This window comes from Chrysoperla carnea, chromosome 2 (genome assembly GCF_905475395.1).
Source record: "Chrysoperla carnea chromosome 2, inChrCarn1.1, whole genome shotgun sequence".
NCBI classification, from domain to species: domain Eukaryota; kingdom Metazoa; phylum Arthropoda; class Insecta; order Neuroptera; family Chrysopidae; genus Chrysoperla; species Chrysoperla carnea.
The window spans coordinates 4,659,939-4,676,177 of NC_058338.1; the positions used below are offsets into that span (position 1 = coordinate 4,659,939).

Sequence of the window (16,239 nt, forward strand, 5' to 3'; positions counted from 1 at the left end):
TTTAATTTTTCATGAAATCTATTTTTGTACATTAAAGAAATTCAAATTATTGTAATTGTAAATATATGGATAACAAATTAAATATTTTTTCTAAAAACTTCTGAGATGTTTTTTAATATAATAATAATGGGGTTTAACCTCCATTTTCCTGACATACCCCTATAACAGAGGCCACCTACATCATTATTATTTTTATATTAGTTTTAGCACTAATTTTAGGAATAGAAAAAATTAAAAATCTGCTTTATTGTAGTAAAAACACTATTTTTTTACTGGACCTTGAAAAATACAAATTCTTTGCTATGGTTTAGTGATCATTTCAACCTGTATTAAGTAAATACAATATGGAAGAGTCGAAGGTAATTTCCTAAATACAAGATAAAAGAAAAAGTGTGTCATTTCTGCAATGTTGAGAAATCAGCGTTTCTAATAATCCTAATTCTATAAAAAGTGATTGCCTCGCCGAAGACGAAATAGCAAATATAAGCTATTAGCATAGTCAAATTATAGCCGAAGATCACAATAGCAAAGGAACATTCTTATCCAGAGATAAGATAAGCAAATAAAAAAAAATTCTTACCAAAAATTATGATTCCTTCAAAGTAAATAAATATAAAATAAGAAGATACCAATCGTGAATGTCTGCCTAGCAAAAACTGAAAACGGAAAGATTTTTTGTGTTTTTCCTATCTGATACGAACCGAAGAAAGTGTAAAAGGTTGCTGTCCATATATTTTATTCTTAAAATCTATTTTGATCTTTTTTTTAAAGAAGAAATTATATATATCATCATTAACTTCTGGAATTAGGAACTTCAAAAGTGTAAGGATGAGATAACAACGATTTTCGTCCTCCAAAAGTTCGATACTCCAAAAAAAATTTATAGCCAATTCATACTGTGTTGAAGCAGTTTTTCGCTTGAATCGTTTTGCCCACGTTTTCGTTTTCATAGAAAGATTAAAAAACTGTTTTTTTTATGAAAATACTGTACCTATGGTTTTGAAAAACTAAGGCAGTATAGTTTAATATTCTATAATAGTTTTTAATCAATTGATAAAAGGAATACAATACCTAAATTAGTTATGTACCTAGTACCTATAAATTAGCTAATTAAAAAATACAATAACTTTATTATATCATGTCATTTAGAAGCCCTGACAATGACACTGGCACATCTAAGTCTATAAATATTGCAATAAATACAAAGTGTTTCAGTATTGTTGATCCGTAATAGGTGAATAATTCTTATTGGACGTACAGAAAAGTGAAGTTGGTTTTTTAAAAATCTTTAAGTACTAGAATGTAAAATATGAACGTTTACATTCTTCTGTGAACTTCTTCGCTTTTTTAATCAATTTTAATTTTACTTTCAAATGGTATCATGGTATCAAATCTAGCTTCATATTTTTGTGGGTAATATGGCCAATTCGACCTCAGGATTATTCCCTATTGATACAGAATTATTTATAGTTAAGGTTCAATAAAATGTCTACTAAACTTTTTCTGTCCTCTCGTGTACACTATGTTCTAAAGCTGAATTAAAAAGTGTAGAATAAATAATAGTTAAAATAAAAATAGAGTGATTAAGCGAAAAATCATTTCATCGAAAAACAGCGAGGCGTGCTTATCTGCCAATAAAATATTTTTAATAATTTAGACCTGGCACCTCACGCTTTTTATCGATAGAACGATTTTGTTTAATCACTCTATTATTTTTCAAACATTTAATAGTTATTAACGAAGCTATTTACAAAAGCGTATTTAGTTTTTTAAACTATTATTTATTTTTTTAGGTATTTTTGATTAAGATCCAATTTGTTAGCGTATGTATTAATAAAGGTTACAAAGGTTAATCCAAGATATGACGCTAAAATTAATCGCAATCAATTTGCTTAATTTTGCCAAATTAATTTTCATGAGAAACGGCTATCAAGGCTCATTACATATTTAAAATATTCTGTTTAGTAATTCAGTATTTATGTTTATGTTTATAGATTAGCATAAAGATGAATTGTGGTTTAATATCAAGGAACCGCGTGACGTGACTCAAATATCAAGTATATAAATATTAAAACATATTTAAGATAAATCAATTGAGTTAGTTCTCCTCGACTTATCGGGATCTTTATTGAGTTCATTATAATAAACAATTTTGCCCGTTTGTAAACATGGCTGATGTTATTGTTGAAATTGAACAAGGAAAATTATGTGGGCGTATTGCTAAAGATTCAAATGGAAATGATTATAAAAGTTTTCAAGGGATTCCATACGCAAAACCACCAATTGGAAAATTACGATTTAAGGTAATTCTAAGCTTATTTCATAGTTTTTGATAAATATTTTATTTGTAATATTTTAATTAAGGATCCCCAACCACCTGAGCCATGGACAGATGAGATTTTAGATGCAAAAAAAGAACGAAGTCATTGTTTTGCACCTGATTTTCAACCAGGAGTCAATCCATCTGGAGCTGAAGATTGTCTATTTCTTAATGTTTTTACATCAAAGGTATGTTGTAAAAAAAATTTTAAAATATTAAAAATAATAGCTGGGTTTTATTTTGACTAGTTACCCAAAGAAACATCCGAGAAACTACCAGTAATGGTTTGGATACATGGTGGGGGATTTTATTTAGGTTCTGGCAATTCTGAATTGTTTGGTCCAGAATATTTGGTTGCTAAAAATGTTGTATTAGTTACTATTAATTATCGTTTAGGATATTTAGGTGAGAATTATTAAAAATTTCCTTACGAAAATGTAGAATTGATAATATTTTTATTTTCCTAAAGGTTTTCTTAGTCTGAAGGATGTAAGTTGCGGTGTAACAGGAAATGCTGGATTAAAAGATCAAACACAAGCTTTACGATGGGTGCAAAAAAATATTTCAGCCTTTGGAGGTGATCCAAATAATGTGACAATATTTGGTGTAAGTGCTGGTTCTGCTTCTGTTAGTTATCAACTTTTATCACCATTATCAAAAGGTTTATTTCATAAAGCAATTTTACAAAGTGGTGTCGCAATGAGTCCTTGGGCAAGCCAAGCACGCCATGATTATGATTTGGTAAAATTGTTGGGCTGTAAATCTACTGACGATAAAGAAATTCTGGAATTTCTACAAAATCAGAAAATCGAAGATATTTTGAAAGCTCAAAAAGCTACTGTTCCTGTTGAGGTAAGTTAATTTTTCATTTATTCAAAATAAATTGTTAAAAATTGGCCCTCAATAAGGAGAACTGATTTCAGTAATTATCACCGAGCCTCAAAATTAAATCTAGTTATAATTTTTAGATTCAGCCATGCGGCGAAATATGCGAGATATCACCAAACGTAGAACCAAACATACCATCTGCATTTTTACCTGACTCACCAGAAAATATCTTACGCGAAGGTCGTTTTAATGATGTTCCAATAATGATTGGAGTAACCGATGCAGATGGTTTAATGATGGATATGCATTTCTTTATTCGATTTAAAGAATACGCCTTTGAAAATGATTTACTTGTTCCTCGTGGCTTACAGGAAAAATTGAAATCACAGGAAGAAATTGTGAAAACCGTTAAAAAAATTAAGGAATTTTATAAAATTACTGACATTAAAAGTATGACAGATGTAAGTAAATTTTAACGCTTCATTTAAGAATTAGCTTTTAGATTTAATTAATTTAAATATCTTTTATTTTCAGTATTGGACAGATGTTTTATTTGCACACCAAAGTCAAGTTTTTGCAACCGAATTCTCACGGAAAGCAAGTAATCCAGTTTACAATTATTTATTTAGAATCAGCGTTGATGATTTAAAATTTAGTTGCAAAATATTTAACTGGGATGTATATGAAGGTGCGAATCATGGTGATGATTTACCATTTTTGTTTAAAACAGCGGTAGCTCCCTTGGTAACGCCAAATACACCAGAAGCTGCAGGTGTACATATAATGACGACATTATGGACTAATTTTGCCAAAACTGGTAATCCAAATCCAACAACCTCTGATCCACATATAAATGTGGAATGGAAACCTTTTACGCCAAGTGATGAAAATTATTTGGAGATTGATTTAAAACCACAATCGAAGAAAAGTTTATTCAAAGAACGAATTCAATTTTGGAATAATTTGTACAAACAATAACTTTAAGTATATTGATTATTTAAAAAAAAAAATAAAAATTTTAATTAATTTAAATTCCCGTTGGCAATTCGCTAAAAGTAATTTATCAAAATATTTTCAATATTTCAAATATTTAGAAAATTTTGTTTATAAACAATTGATTAACTTAACTGGGTAACGGTTAACTTCCGGGAGTCAGAACTTTTTATTTTAGTGGGAACTTTCCTATCACAATTTATCACATTTCCCTTGTTTAAATATTACGAATACTAAATATTTTGTAAATTAAAATAAAAACGTATTAAATTATTTAATCATTTAAACAATTTCTTAATTAGCAAATTTATCAACAAATTGAATAGTATTAGAGCCACCAACTTCACGAAAAAATTTATTTCAAAACGGCAGCTGCGAAAATTTCTCATTTTAAAATCATTAAAGAGGTTCATAAATGAACATATTATTCTTTAAAAGCCCTTCTCTAAAATTGGTCTGATATCAGTTTTTTGTAAAAAGATCAAAAAATGATCGCGTTAATTAACGCAGCCTCGCTTTAAGATGCAAGCTGTAATTCATCCTTATTTAAGAGTTCAATAATCAAAGAAATATCCAAAATTCAACCGTCTAAAAATTACAAAATATACTCTCGAAAACGTTGTATCAGCTCTTGAACCAAAAAGATAGGTATTTAATAAACCTTTCAAGGTTTTTTTTTTATTATAAAGACTCCATAAAAACTATTAACACTTGCAAATTTAATTTGTTTATTTACTGTTTTATTACAACGAAAATTTATACTGTATTTTAAAAGGGCGTGCTCAGTCTAACAAAGATCATAGTAAGCTAGCAAAGACACATACACAAAAGTAAGTTTCTATCCACGGCATACATAATCCAACTTAGCTCCCGTATAAGAACTTTGTCGTTCTAAGCACTCACAAGAACATGTTTTCTTCAACCTTAGATGAGAAAAGAACATAATTCAAAAAAGTTAAAAAATTGAAAGTATTAGAGTAGGTAAACAAAATCAAAAAAAAATAATCGCTGGGCAGAAAAACAGTTTTTAGAACATAACTCTTTTTCTAGGAACAATATTTTTTGTGAATCTACCGTGTTATAAGAGAGAATCATGTATTTTTGGTATTTATATTAATTGCGAATATTTCTTCTAAAAAATTAAATTATTTTATGCATAATTCACGGTCAATAATAAAAAAAACTACAAAATTTATTCAAATTTTTTTGTAACACAATTATTTCTTTGTAAATTATGCAAGAATAGAACAGGATTATATTACATTTAGGAACTATAAATGCATTAGATCCTTCAATCAAATGGACAATCTTTTATCTCTTGTCTTCCCTGATTTATTAAAAGTGTTGTTATTTTTTATTGAAAACTACTAGAACGAATTTTTGGGAAATTGAAAAATGGTTGACGCTATTGTTGAAATCGATCAAGGGAAATTATGTGGACGTATTGCAAAAGATGCAAATGGAAATGATTATAAAAGTTTTCAAGGCATTCCATACGCTAAACCTCCAATTGGAAAACTTCGATTTATGGTAATTCAAAAATTTGTATAATAGTGGGGTAAATTTACTGGATTTTGATTATCAATTCAAAAAATTTTGGGAGAAGGCTAATTTGTTTTAAATAGGTTTATTTAGTTGTGAGAAATAAAGAAAAGCAGTTTTTGGGTTCCGAAAACAATTTAGAGAATTGTCCCAAAACTACGTGCAGAAGGTCATGTGGATCGTTCCAGAACTGGAAAACTCCTTCACTCTGTTTTTTACAACGAAAAAAACCTATTTAACAAAATTAGCCTTTTTCCAATTGATTATCAAAATTCGGTAGATTAACCACACTATAACATATTATTAAAGTTTACTATTGCTAAAGGCACCCGAATCACCCGAACCTTGGAAGGACGCGATTTTAAATGCGAAAAAAGAACGTGATCATTGTTATGTACCTAGTTTTCTTCCAGGAGGAAATACAACAGGCTCTGAAGATTGTTTATTTATAAATGTTTATACACCAAGCGTAAGTTCGAAAAAAATTTTATTTTTGTTGTATAATGATTTTTAACAGTTACCCACAGAAACTGAAGAAAAATTACCGGTAATGGTATGGATACATGGAGGTGGATTTTTTTTCGGTTCAGGAAATTCAGATTTCTATGGTCCAGAATATTTAGTTGCGAAAAATGTTGTTTTGGTAACTTTTAATTATCGTTTAGGTTATTTAGGTGAGAAAATTGTTAGAAAATTTATGGAAATTGTATTTAAAAAATTCTATTTCTCGTAAAAGGTTTCCTCAGTCTAAAAGATCCAAAATGTGGTGTCACCGGAAATGCTGGATTAAAAGATCAGACACAAGCTTTACGATGGGTACAAAAAAATATTTCAGCCTTTGGAGGTGATCCAAATAATGTGACAATCTTTGGTGAAAGTGCTGGTTCAGCTTCTGTTAGTTATCATCTTTTATCTCCATTGTCGAAAGGTTTATTTCATAAAGCAATTTTACAAAGTGGCGTCGCTTTGAATCCTTGGGCACTACAAATTCGTCACGATTACGAATTTATACGAGTGTTAGGCTGTAATTCTACTGATGATCAAGAAATACTGGAATTTTTACATAGTCAAAATTTAGAAGATATTTTGAATGCTCAAAAAATTATTATTCCAACTGAGGTTTGTTCATTTTATTATGCGATGATTAGTTAACGGCAATTATTTAAATGTTACTACAGTCGTGTAATATGTATTGCATAACTTAATTGAGAAACTAAATAGAAAATTCTGATTTAATTTGGGAAGCGAGCCTACCGATTTGTTTTAAAAAGAAGAGTATCAAGCTTCTATATTATCTGTAGTATTTCCCTTACAATTTACCCAAATAGTTTGATAAATTTTTGGCCACTTTTAACGTTTAAATAAAATGTATTAGGTGTGCGGTGAAGTATGTCAAGTTTCTCCATGTATTGAACCAAACATTCCATCAGCTTTTTTACCCGATTCTCCAGAAAATATATTGCGTGAAGGTCGTTTTAATGATGTTCCAATCATAATAGGAGTAAACGATAAAGATGGTTTGCTAATTGACATGCATTTCTTTTCTTATGATTATAAAAAGTACGCATTTGAAAATAATTTGCTAATACCACGCGATTTGTTTCAAAAATTCGAATCAAAAGAAGAAATCGAAAAAACTATAAAGCAAATCAAGCAATTTTATAAAATTAGTGACCTCAAAAGTATGACAGATGTAAGTCAATTTTTGTGTTAGTTTTTCTTCTGGCATTTTGGAAAAAACTGTATTTTATTTTCAGTACTGGACCGATGTGTTATTTGCACATAAAAATCAAGTTTTCACAAACGAATACGCACGGAAATCAAATAATCCAGTTTACAATTATTTATTTAAAATCAGCATTAATGATTTAAAATTCAGTTGCAAATTATTTAATTGGGAAACTTACGATGGTGCAAATCATTTAGATGAAATACCATATTTATTTAAAATGGAAGCGATTCCTGCAATATTACCAAATACACCACAAGCTATTGGCTTACATATAATGACAACATTATGGACGAATTTTGCGAAAACTGGCAATCCAAATTCACAAAAACCTGATCCATTTATAACTGACAAATGGAAATCATTTACCAATGACGAACAAAATTATTTGGAGATTGATTTAAAGCCACAACTTAAAAAGGGCTTACTCCAGGAAAGGGTACAGTTTTGGGATGGTTTGTACAAATAACGATTTATTTATTTGTAAAATGTATTATTTTTAATTTTTACTTCAAATAAATGAACATTATTCATTAAAAATATTTCATTCCAATTTTAAAAGACCCGTCCACTAAATTATTCATAACTATATGAGACCCTAATTTTATGGGTATAGGAACAACACGCACTTGGGCCATTTTATTTTATTATAGTCATAAATCCATAATTTTATTATTGTCTAATATATAAGAATCAGTGGCGGATATAAAGAAAAAGGCCTTTATAAATAGGGTCCTTTTTTTTAGTTCGTTAATGCACTTGGTACCTCCCTGGCGATGGCCTTCCATACAAATATAACAATTTGTCTTGTGCCTTATTCATCTTTTTTTTTAGTCTTCATTCATGAACTTGGTTCTCCCTTGTCGTGCCCTTTTTACAAATTCGTCTTTTCCCCCTCTTTTATTTTTAGTCTTCGAAAGTTCTCTTCAAGTCCCCTTGTGGTGTCCTATTTCGGGGGCTCAGTGGAAAAATTGTTGCTTTCCCACCCTTGAAATCCGCCACTGATATGAAGAAATACCCAAAAAAATTATTATTAAAAACTATTTTATGATTTAGTCAAGGCTACCATTATTGATTAAACATTACACAAAATTTCATTATTCATTCTGAGTTCTAGTTAATCCGAAAGTGGCGTATTTATTAGATTGTTGTCAAAATAAAAAATTCCGGTATCAGGACTCCACATTCTTGAAACCTATCAGAGCTAGCTTAATTTTGATCACGAGTTTGAATAATGTGATAGAGCAAAATTAATTTTTTTGGATTCTGATGACGTCATAAAGTTAAAAAATTCGATTTTTTTGAGAACATAGCCAAATTTGATCCGATCTTATTGGAATTTTTGTTGAAATTCACTAATTTTGGATCATTCTTTTCAGCTGTGATGTTAGTTTTTCGCTAGCTATCTCTTATGTGCTTAATTCCGGGATCAGGAATCCATATTCTTAAAGCTTATTAGAGCTAGGTTAATTTTGATTACAAAATTTGAAATTTATGACCCAATTTTAGTAGGATTACATACTTGGTTTATCAAAATTAGATGAAATTTGGATGTGATAGAGCAAAATTTAATTTTTTGGATTTTAATGACGTCATAAAGTTAAAAAATTCGATTTTTTTGATAATACAGGCAAATTTAATCCAATCTAATTGGAATTTTTTATGAAACCCACTAATTTTGGGTCATTCTTTTTAGCTGTGATGCCAGTTTTTCGCTAGCTATCTCTTATGTGCTTAATTCTGGGACCAGGATTCCACATTCTGGAAACCTATTTGAGCTAGGCTAATTTTGACCACAAATTTAAAAAAAATTTGTCCCAAATTTAGTAGGATTACATACTTTCTAGACATCATATTTTCGACGACCAGTATTTCTATATTTCCCCAATTTGAACTTGTCGACTAGACTACTATTCAAAACTGATTACAATACGCCACTGACCACAATGATTCGTATTTCCTACTCAAGATCATACTTATATGTTTTTTCACGGCTAAACGTTAAAATTACTTTTAAAATTCATCATTTGAACTGTCTAATTCGTTGAGTCAACAACATTGCTTGTATAAAAGCCAGTTGTGTTTTTAAAATTACCGTCAAAAACATTTTAATACCCTAAAATGTTAGAGTGAGTGTGTTAGAATTGTTAACTTTGAAGCAAGTTCCTTTGTTTGAGTAGACGGAACCGTTACTAAACATGGCTGATGTTATTGTTGAAATTACACAAGGAAAATTACGTGGACGCATTGCAAAAGATGCAAATGGAAATTATTATAAAAGTTTTCAAGGGATTCCATACGCAAAACCACCAATTGGAAAATTAAGATTTAAAGCACCAAAACCAGCTGAACCATGGAAAGAAGATATATTAGATGCGACAAAAGAGCGAAGTGTTTGTCCTGTGACTTTTGCGTTACCTGGAACGGATAGTGGTTCAGAAGATTGTTTATTTTTGAATGTTTATACACCTCAGGTAAGTGGGACAAAAACGATTCCAATCCAGAAAAGCATTTCATTCTTATTTTATCATTAAGTTTTAAGCATATGTCAACTTAAAAAAGCCACCTTTTCAATCGAAAACATGCTCTTAAGCTTATGATTCATTTTCTTTTCAGTTACCGAAAGAATCACAAACAAAACTTCCAGTAATGGTTTGGATTCATGGTGGAGCATTTAATATGGGTTCTGGCAATTCTGAAACTTTTGGTCCAGAATTTTTAGTCGCAAAAAATGTGATTTTGGTAACCTTAAACTATCGTTTAGGATATTTAGGTACGATAAATGCTGAAATATTTACCGAATTATATATTTTTAATAAAATTTCTTTGTTAAAGGTTTCCTTAGACTAAACGATCCAAAATGTGAGGTAACAGGTAATGCTGGATTAAAGGATCAAACAGAGGCTTTACATTGGGTACAAAAGAATATTTCAGCATTTGGAGGTGATCCAAATAATGTGACTCTCTTTGGTGAAAGTGCTGGTTCAGCTTCAGTTAGTTTCCATCTTTTATCACCCCTATCGAAAGGATTATTTCATAAGGCAATTTTACAAAGTGGTGTAGCCTTGAATCCTTGGGCAATACAAATTCGTCGTGATTATGATTTTGTTAGATTGTTAGGATGTACATCTACCAACGATATAGAAATATTGGATTTTTTACAAAATCAAAAGATCGAAGACATTTTGAAAGCTCAGACATTGTCCACTTCTCCCGAGGTTATTGAAATTTTGAAATAAATAATTATTATAAATTGTTAAACTTTTGAAATACATTTTTTAGACTCAGCCATGTGGAGAAATTTGTGAAGTTACACCAGACATTGAATTAAACAATCCATCAGCATTTTTAACTGATTCTCCGGAAAATTTATTAAAAAAAGGTCTTATTAATGCTGTACCTATAATGATAGGTACAAACGATGCTGAAGGTTTAATTACGATTCTACCGCTTTACAAGAAATTTACCTTATATTCGTTTGAAAAAGATTTGCTTATACCACGAGATTTGCTAGAAAAATTAAAATCGAAAGATGAAATTGAAAAAACTACAAAGAAAATAAAAGAGTTTTATAAATTTAATGACTACGAAAGTATGAAAGACGTAAGTAAGTTTTAAAATACGGGGAGCCATCAATTCCGGTTATTCGTTGACGTTAAGACGAAAAGTAAGAATGTTCAAAATATCGAAAATTGAAAATTTTGTTTAGTTATTTATAGCTTTCGATATTTCGAAAATCAAGGCGTATATCGAAAAATTGTATTCTTATTTTTCGTCCACATTCATGAAGTTATAACAAAATTCATCAAGTTTAAAATAAGATACAAATAATTTCAACCCTAAATCTAAAATTGTCTTAGTGTTCGTACTACCAGAAATTAAAATATTCTTCATTTTCAGTATTGGAGCGATGTTTTATTCACGTATAAAACTCAAGTCTTTGCAAGAGAAATTGCCAGAAAATCAAATCATCCAGTTTATAATTATTTGTTTCAAATCAGCATAGATGAAATGAAACGAGCATGCGCCATTTTTAATTTGGATTTGTACGAGGGTGCAGCCCATGCTGAGGAATTGGGTTATTTATTTAAATCAGTATTCGGTTCTTTACCATCATCAAATACACCATTAGGTATTGCTGTGCATATTATGTCAACATTATGGACGAACTTTGCAAAAACTAGTAATCCAAATCCAGAAATACCTGATCCACATATTAATGTCGAATGGAAACCTTTTACCATAAATGATGAAAATTATTTGGAGATTGGGTCTAAGTTACAATTGAAGAAGAATTTATTACATGAAAGAATTCAATTTTGGGATAATTTATATAAACAATGATTTATAGAGGATCGATTTATTGATGATTTATTGTGAGGATCGATAACAACGATTAATCATTTATTGATATTACCGTGCCTTATTTCGCTAAAAGTACGTCGAATAGAAAAACACCAAGATATTTTTACGTCTTAGATTTTCATTCCCAATTCACCTCTATTCTGCTGTGTATGACTTTTTAACTTTTTTTGTACAATAAAAGATGTAACAAAAATCAGATAATAAAGGAAAATGAAATAAACCGCTCACTTTTTTGCTAAAACCTTGTGGAATGTGTTTCTTAGGTACATTCGTAAACTATGAATTAGGTTAGGTTAGGTTAGGGTAGAGTGGCTGTCTTGGGGTGGGACACACTTAGACCATAGGTCCTGCTGTGATACCGTAAATGGGTTGGCCCACCCCCGGACACTACTCCATGAACCATTTGGAGTTATTGTTTAAGAACAGCAGGAGGGCTTTGACGTCGACTGACTTTAGGTCAGAGATTTCGTCAAAGAGAGGCTGGCTCAAGTTAGTCCATCTCTTGATGACAAGAGCTGGGCAGTGACATAGAAGATGAGACATTGTCTCCTCCTCGTCATCACTGTGACAGCTCCTGCAGTAGTCGTGATACACTGCCAGGCCTAAGCGTTCAGCATGCTTCCGCCCAGCCAGTGTCCTGTGATAGTCGCAACAACGATTGTTTTTAATGTTTATGCCCTTAATTCTATCGCTGAAAGTGTAAAATAGAAACAAAACTGATAACTGGGGTCAGGGCAGACTATATTGACCCTTTTCGAATCGATTTTCAATTTTAGTTGAACTAATCTATATCCGATTTATCAATTTTCTTTAATATTCAAGGAGAAGGTAATATTTTATTTGTCAAGGGTAAAATTTAATGCAACTTAGTCATTTCAAAATAGCTATTATCTAATAATGTGATAAGTGCATTCATTTAATTTTATAGTTTTGCCGATAGCTGAAGTGGAATTCGGAAGAATTGAACAATTATAAAAACTATAAGTTTATGTCGCTTAGGGCACATATCATAATCTGTTATTAATTTTAATAACTTAGTCATCTCATTCTTTCTGTATAAAAGAGAGAAAGTAGGAGTGATTCAACCCCCAAATTTTAAATATACGAACCTAGTCTTCTTAGAAGTTCCCGAACGTTTACGACTTTTAAAAGGCAGGCTTTACTTTTCTTCAAAATATTTATAAATTACATGGGAACTTGGATAAGTGAGAAACCTCCATAACTGGAATACATGCTGAGGTCTCAACACTTAAAAAAAAGCATAAGATTTCGCGCGAAGGCTCGGTTTTCATAATTTTTTGTAGCAGCAATGGTTGGTTGGAAGGGTTTTAAAAAAGAAACGATATAATTTTCCAAGTAACTTTTGGAAAAAATAACGCTGTTGATGTTAGCAAATGTAGCCAATAAAGTACAATAAAAACGTTATTTAAAAATGCAAAAAAAATTGAAAATCGAGATTTGGATCGATTTTCGAATATAACTGTAATTTATGAAAATACTAGCGACTAGGAATTATATAAGATCGTAAAATTACAATTTTTTAAAGTAAACATGAAAAATTTTTACATCAATAGCTACATTATTTCTCCCACTTCTTGTACTATTTGGTATGCCAAAAATGTTCTGATATGGTTGAATACAATTAATTTTCTTTGAATGGAATTTTTTTTAAAGAAGAATTTAAATTTGAAATTTTCCAGCCATTTTTTCAAGATCATTGCAATTTAATTTCTAAGCCATTGTACAATTTTGAAAAAATGGATAACGTTGTTGTGGAAATAGAACAAGGAAAATTATGTGGTCGTATTGCTGAAGATCTGAATGGAAATGATTATAAAAGTTTTCAAGGAATTCCATACGCTAAACCACCCGTAGGAAATTTACGCTTCAAGGTATTTATTTTCAAAAAATTACTTAAAAATTCGAAAATAGTATTTCTTGAAGTGTTTTTAAGGCACCGGAACTACCAGATCCATGGGAGGATGAAATATTGGATGTGAAAACTGAACGAAGTATTTGCTATCAGCGTAACTATAAGCCTTGGGAAAAAAACTATGAAGGGTCAGAAGATTGCTTATTTTTAAACGTTTTTACACCAAAAGTAAGTTGAAGAGAGTGAATTCTTAAGATGCGCGCGCACAGAGTGACACGAAAACTACATGTTGAAGTTAGTTTTAACATCATGAAGCTAGCCAAAAAACGAAATGTCTGTTACAATAGACAAGGATAGATAGATGGCAGATTAAGTCTCATCTATAAACACAATAGATAGGCTTATATTGATCCAGAAAATCACTAGGCTCATCGGTAATCGGCTCAAACTTTATAATAAAGCACATTTTCATTTTAGCTACCCAAAGAATCATCAGCAAAATTACCAGTAATGGTATGGATACATGGCGGGGCATTTACTTCAGGTTCTAGTACGATAGAAAGCTTCGGTCCAGAGTTTTTGGTTGCTAAACTTATTGTTTTAGTAACAATTAACTATCGTTTAGGTTTTTTAGGTTTGATAAATATTTGAAATATTTGTTAATTTGTTATTTAATTGTATTTCTTTGCTAAAAGGTTTTCTTAGTCTAAAAGACCCAACGTGTGAAGTAACAGGTAATGCTGGATTAAAAGATCAAATTCAAGCTTTACGTTGGGTAAATAAAAATATCGCAGCGTTTGGAGGTGATCCAAATAATGTGACAGTATTTGGTGAAAGTTCTGGTTCTGTATCTATAAGTTTCCTTCTTTTATCACCATTGTCGAAAGGTTTATTTCATAAAGCAATTTTACAAAGTGGTACAGCATTGGTTCCTTGGGCATTGCAAGTTCGTCATGATTACGAATTTATACATTTATTAGGTTGTAAATCCACTGATGATAGAGAAATTTTAGAATTTCTACAAAATCAAAATCTGGAAGATATCTTAAATGCTCAAAATACGGTTGCTTCTCCAGAGGTTGGTTTGTATCTCATTATTTTAACGTAACGCCTGGAAAAGATTGCGATGTTGAAAATCCTACGTGGGTACAAAATCAAAAATAATCTAAAACTTTATACCCCGGAAAGAATTGAATAGAAATTCGTAAAAGTAGTATACGCAATATTTAAAAGTGTAACTTTTTAGGCTCATCCATTTGGTGAGTTGTGTGATATTTCACCAAATATTGAACCAAATATTCCATCAGCATTAATAACTGACACTCCAGAAAATATTTTACGCGAAGGACGCTTTCATCAAATACCAATAATAATAGGAGTAAACGATAAAGAAGGAATAATGATGGACTTGCCTTTATATAAACCGTTAAAAGAATACTGGTTTAACAATGATGTGCTCGTAACACAAGATTTACAAGAACAACTGAAATCGAAAGACGAAATTGAGAAAACTAATAAGAAAATAATGGAATTTTATAAAATTACTGAAATTGACAATATAACAGATGTAAGTGCCTAATAGTCACAAGCGCAAACAACTTAATTACAAAAAATTTATCATTACAACACCGTTGAGACTTTTTTTATGCGTTTTTATGTCCTTGCGGTAAGCCTCCTACATTAAAAATTTCTAAAACGGACCTGACATCATAGTATGTGGCTTGTCAGACTTGATGACATACTGTATGGTATTAATTACTTATATTTTGTATGGTATTACCATGAATATATACCATAATTACTACATCCGTCGATATAACACCTGTAGTAACAGTACATTGAACTGTCACAAACTGACAGCTCACATATGAATACATCATCAACAGAGAGCGCCAAGAAGACTGCGTTTAAACATTTGGACTGCGTCCAAAGATGCTAACTGCAAGGATATGAAGAACACATCTACAAAGTTTCAATGTTGATGTTTTAAAGTTTTTTGAGCGTGGTCTGCGGACTATCCTTTAATTTTCATGAAATTATCTAAAGAAATTTTTTTTAGTGTTTGACCGATACTTTATTTGCATACAAAATCGGAACTTTTATAAAGAAATATGCACGTTACACATCACAACCAATTTATAATTATTTGTTTCGAATAAGCATCGAATCGATGAAAATGCAATCGAAAATGTATAATTTGAAACCGTATGAAGGTGCATCCCATTCAGAGGAAGTACCATATTTATTTTATCAAAAACTAACACCTGAAATATTACCAAATTCATCAGAAGCTTTGGGCATACATATTATGACAACATTATGGACAAATTTTGCAAAAAATACTAATCCAAATCCAGTAATTGTTTTACCATATTTTAATGTTGAGTGGAAACCGTTTACGTTGAATGAAGAAAATTATTTAGATATTGATTTAAAGCCACAATTGAAGAAGGATTTATTGAAGGAAAGGATGCAGTTTTGGGATAATTTGTATAGGCAATAAATTTATTGATTTGTAGTTATTATATCTTTGTAAATGGAAAATTATTAGCCAAATGAAATAGAGATGTTCTTTATTACATGAATATG

The 16,239-nt window shown here is 30.5% G+C and overlaps 2 protein-coding genes across 2 annotated transcripts; both read left to right on the forward strand.

Annotated features, from left to right (window-relative positions):
• Positions 1 to 2,073: 2,073 nt before the first annotated feature.
• Positions 2,074 to 7,881, forward strand: LOC123294259 (juvenile hormone esterase-like). Its single transcript, XM_044875381.1, has 12 exons — positions 2,074 to 2,303; positions 2,365 to 2,508; positions 2,569 to 2,725; positions 2,790 to 3,172; positions 3,289 to 3,609; positions 3,683 to 4,114; positions 5,534 to 5,671; positions 6,009 to 6,156; positions 6,211 to 6,357; positions 6,420 to 6,802; positions 7,059 to 7,376; positions 7,441 to 7,881. The coding sequence occupies exons 1-12, from the start codon at positions 2,169 to 2,171 to the stop codon at positions 7,879 to 7,881; spliced, it is 3,147 nt and encodes a 1,048-aa protein (XP_044731316.1). The 5' UTR covers positions 2,074 to 2,168.
• Positions 7,882 to 9,446: 1,565 nt separating this feature from the next.
• Positions 9,447 to 16,153, forward strand: LOC123294263. The gene is made up of 11 exons (XM_044875386.1): positions 9,447 to 9,886; positions 10,029 to 10,185; positions 10,248 to 10,630; positions 10,695 to 11,015; positions 11,313 to 11,747; positions 13,526 to 13,669; positions 13,732 to 13,878; positions 14,128 to 14,284; positions 14,346 to 14,728; positions 14,897 to 15,217; positions 15,710 to 16,153. Exons 1-11 carry the CDS (start codon positions 9,611 to 9,613, stop codon positions 16,151 to 16,153), a joined length of 3,168 nt encoding a protein of 1,055 aa, XP_044731321.1. The 5' UTR covers positions 9,447 to 9,610.
• Positions 16,154 to 16,239: the final 86 nt, after the last annotated feature.

Coding starts and splice junctions, on each gene's coding strand:
- LOC123294259 (XM_044875381.1), top strand. CDS start 2,169: ATGGCTGATGTTATTGTTGAAATTGAACAAGGAAAATTATGTGGGCGT. Junction 2,304..2,364: donor TTGGAAAATTACGATTTAAG/GTAATTCTAAGC, acceptor ATTTTAATTAAG/GATCCCCAACCACCTGAGCC. Junction 2,509..2,568: donor TTAATGTTTTTACATCAAAG/GTATGTTGTAAA, acceptor TATTTTGACTAG/TTACCCAAAGAAACATCCGA.
- LOC123294263 (XM_044875386.1), top strand. CDS start 9,611: ATGGCTGATGTTATTGTTGAAATTACACAAGGAAAATTACGTGGACGC. Junction 10,186..10,247: donor CTATCGTTTAGGATATTTAG/GTACGATAAATG, acceptor TCTTTGTTAAAG/GTTTCCTTAGACTAAACGAT. Junction 11,748..13,525: donor AATTTTGGGATAATTTATAT/AAACAATGATTT, acceptor CCATTGTACAAT/TTTGAAAAAATGGATAACGT.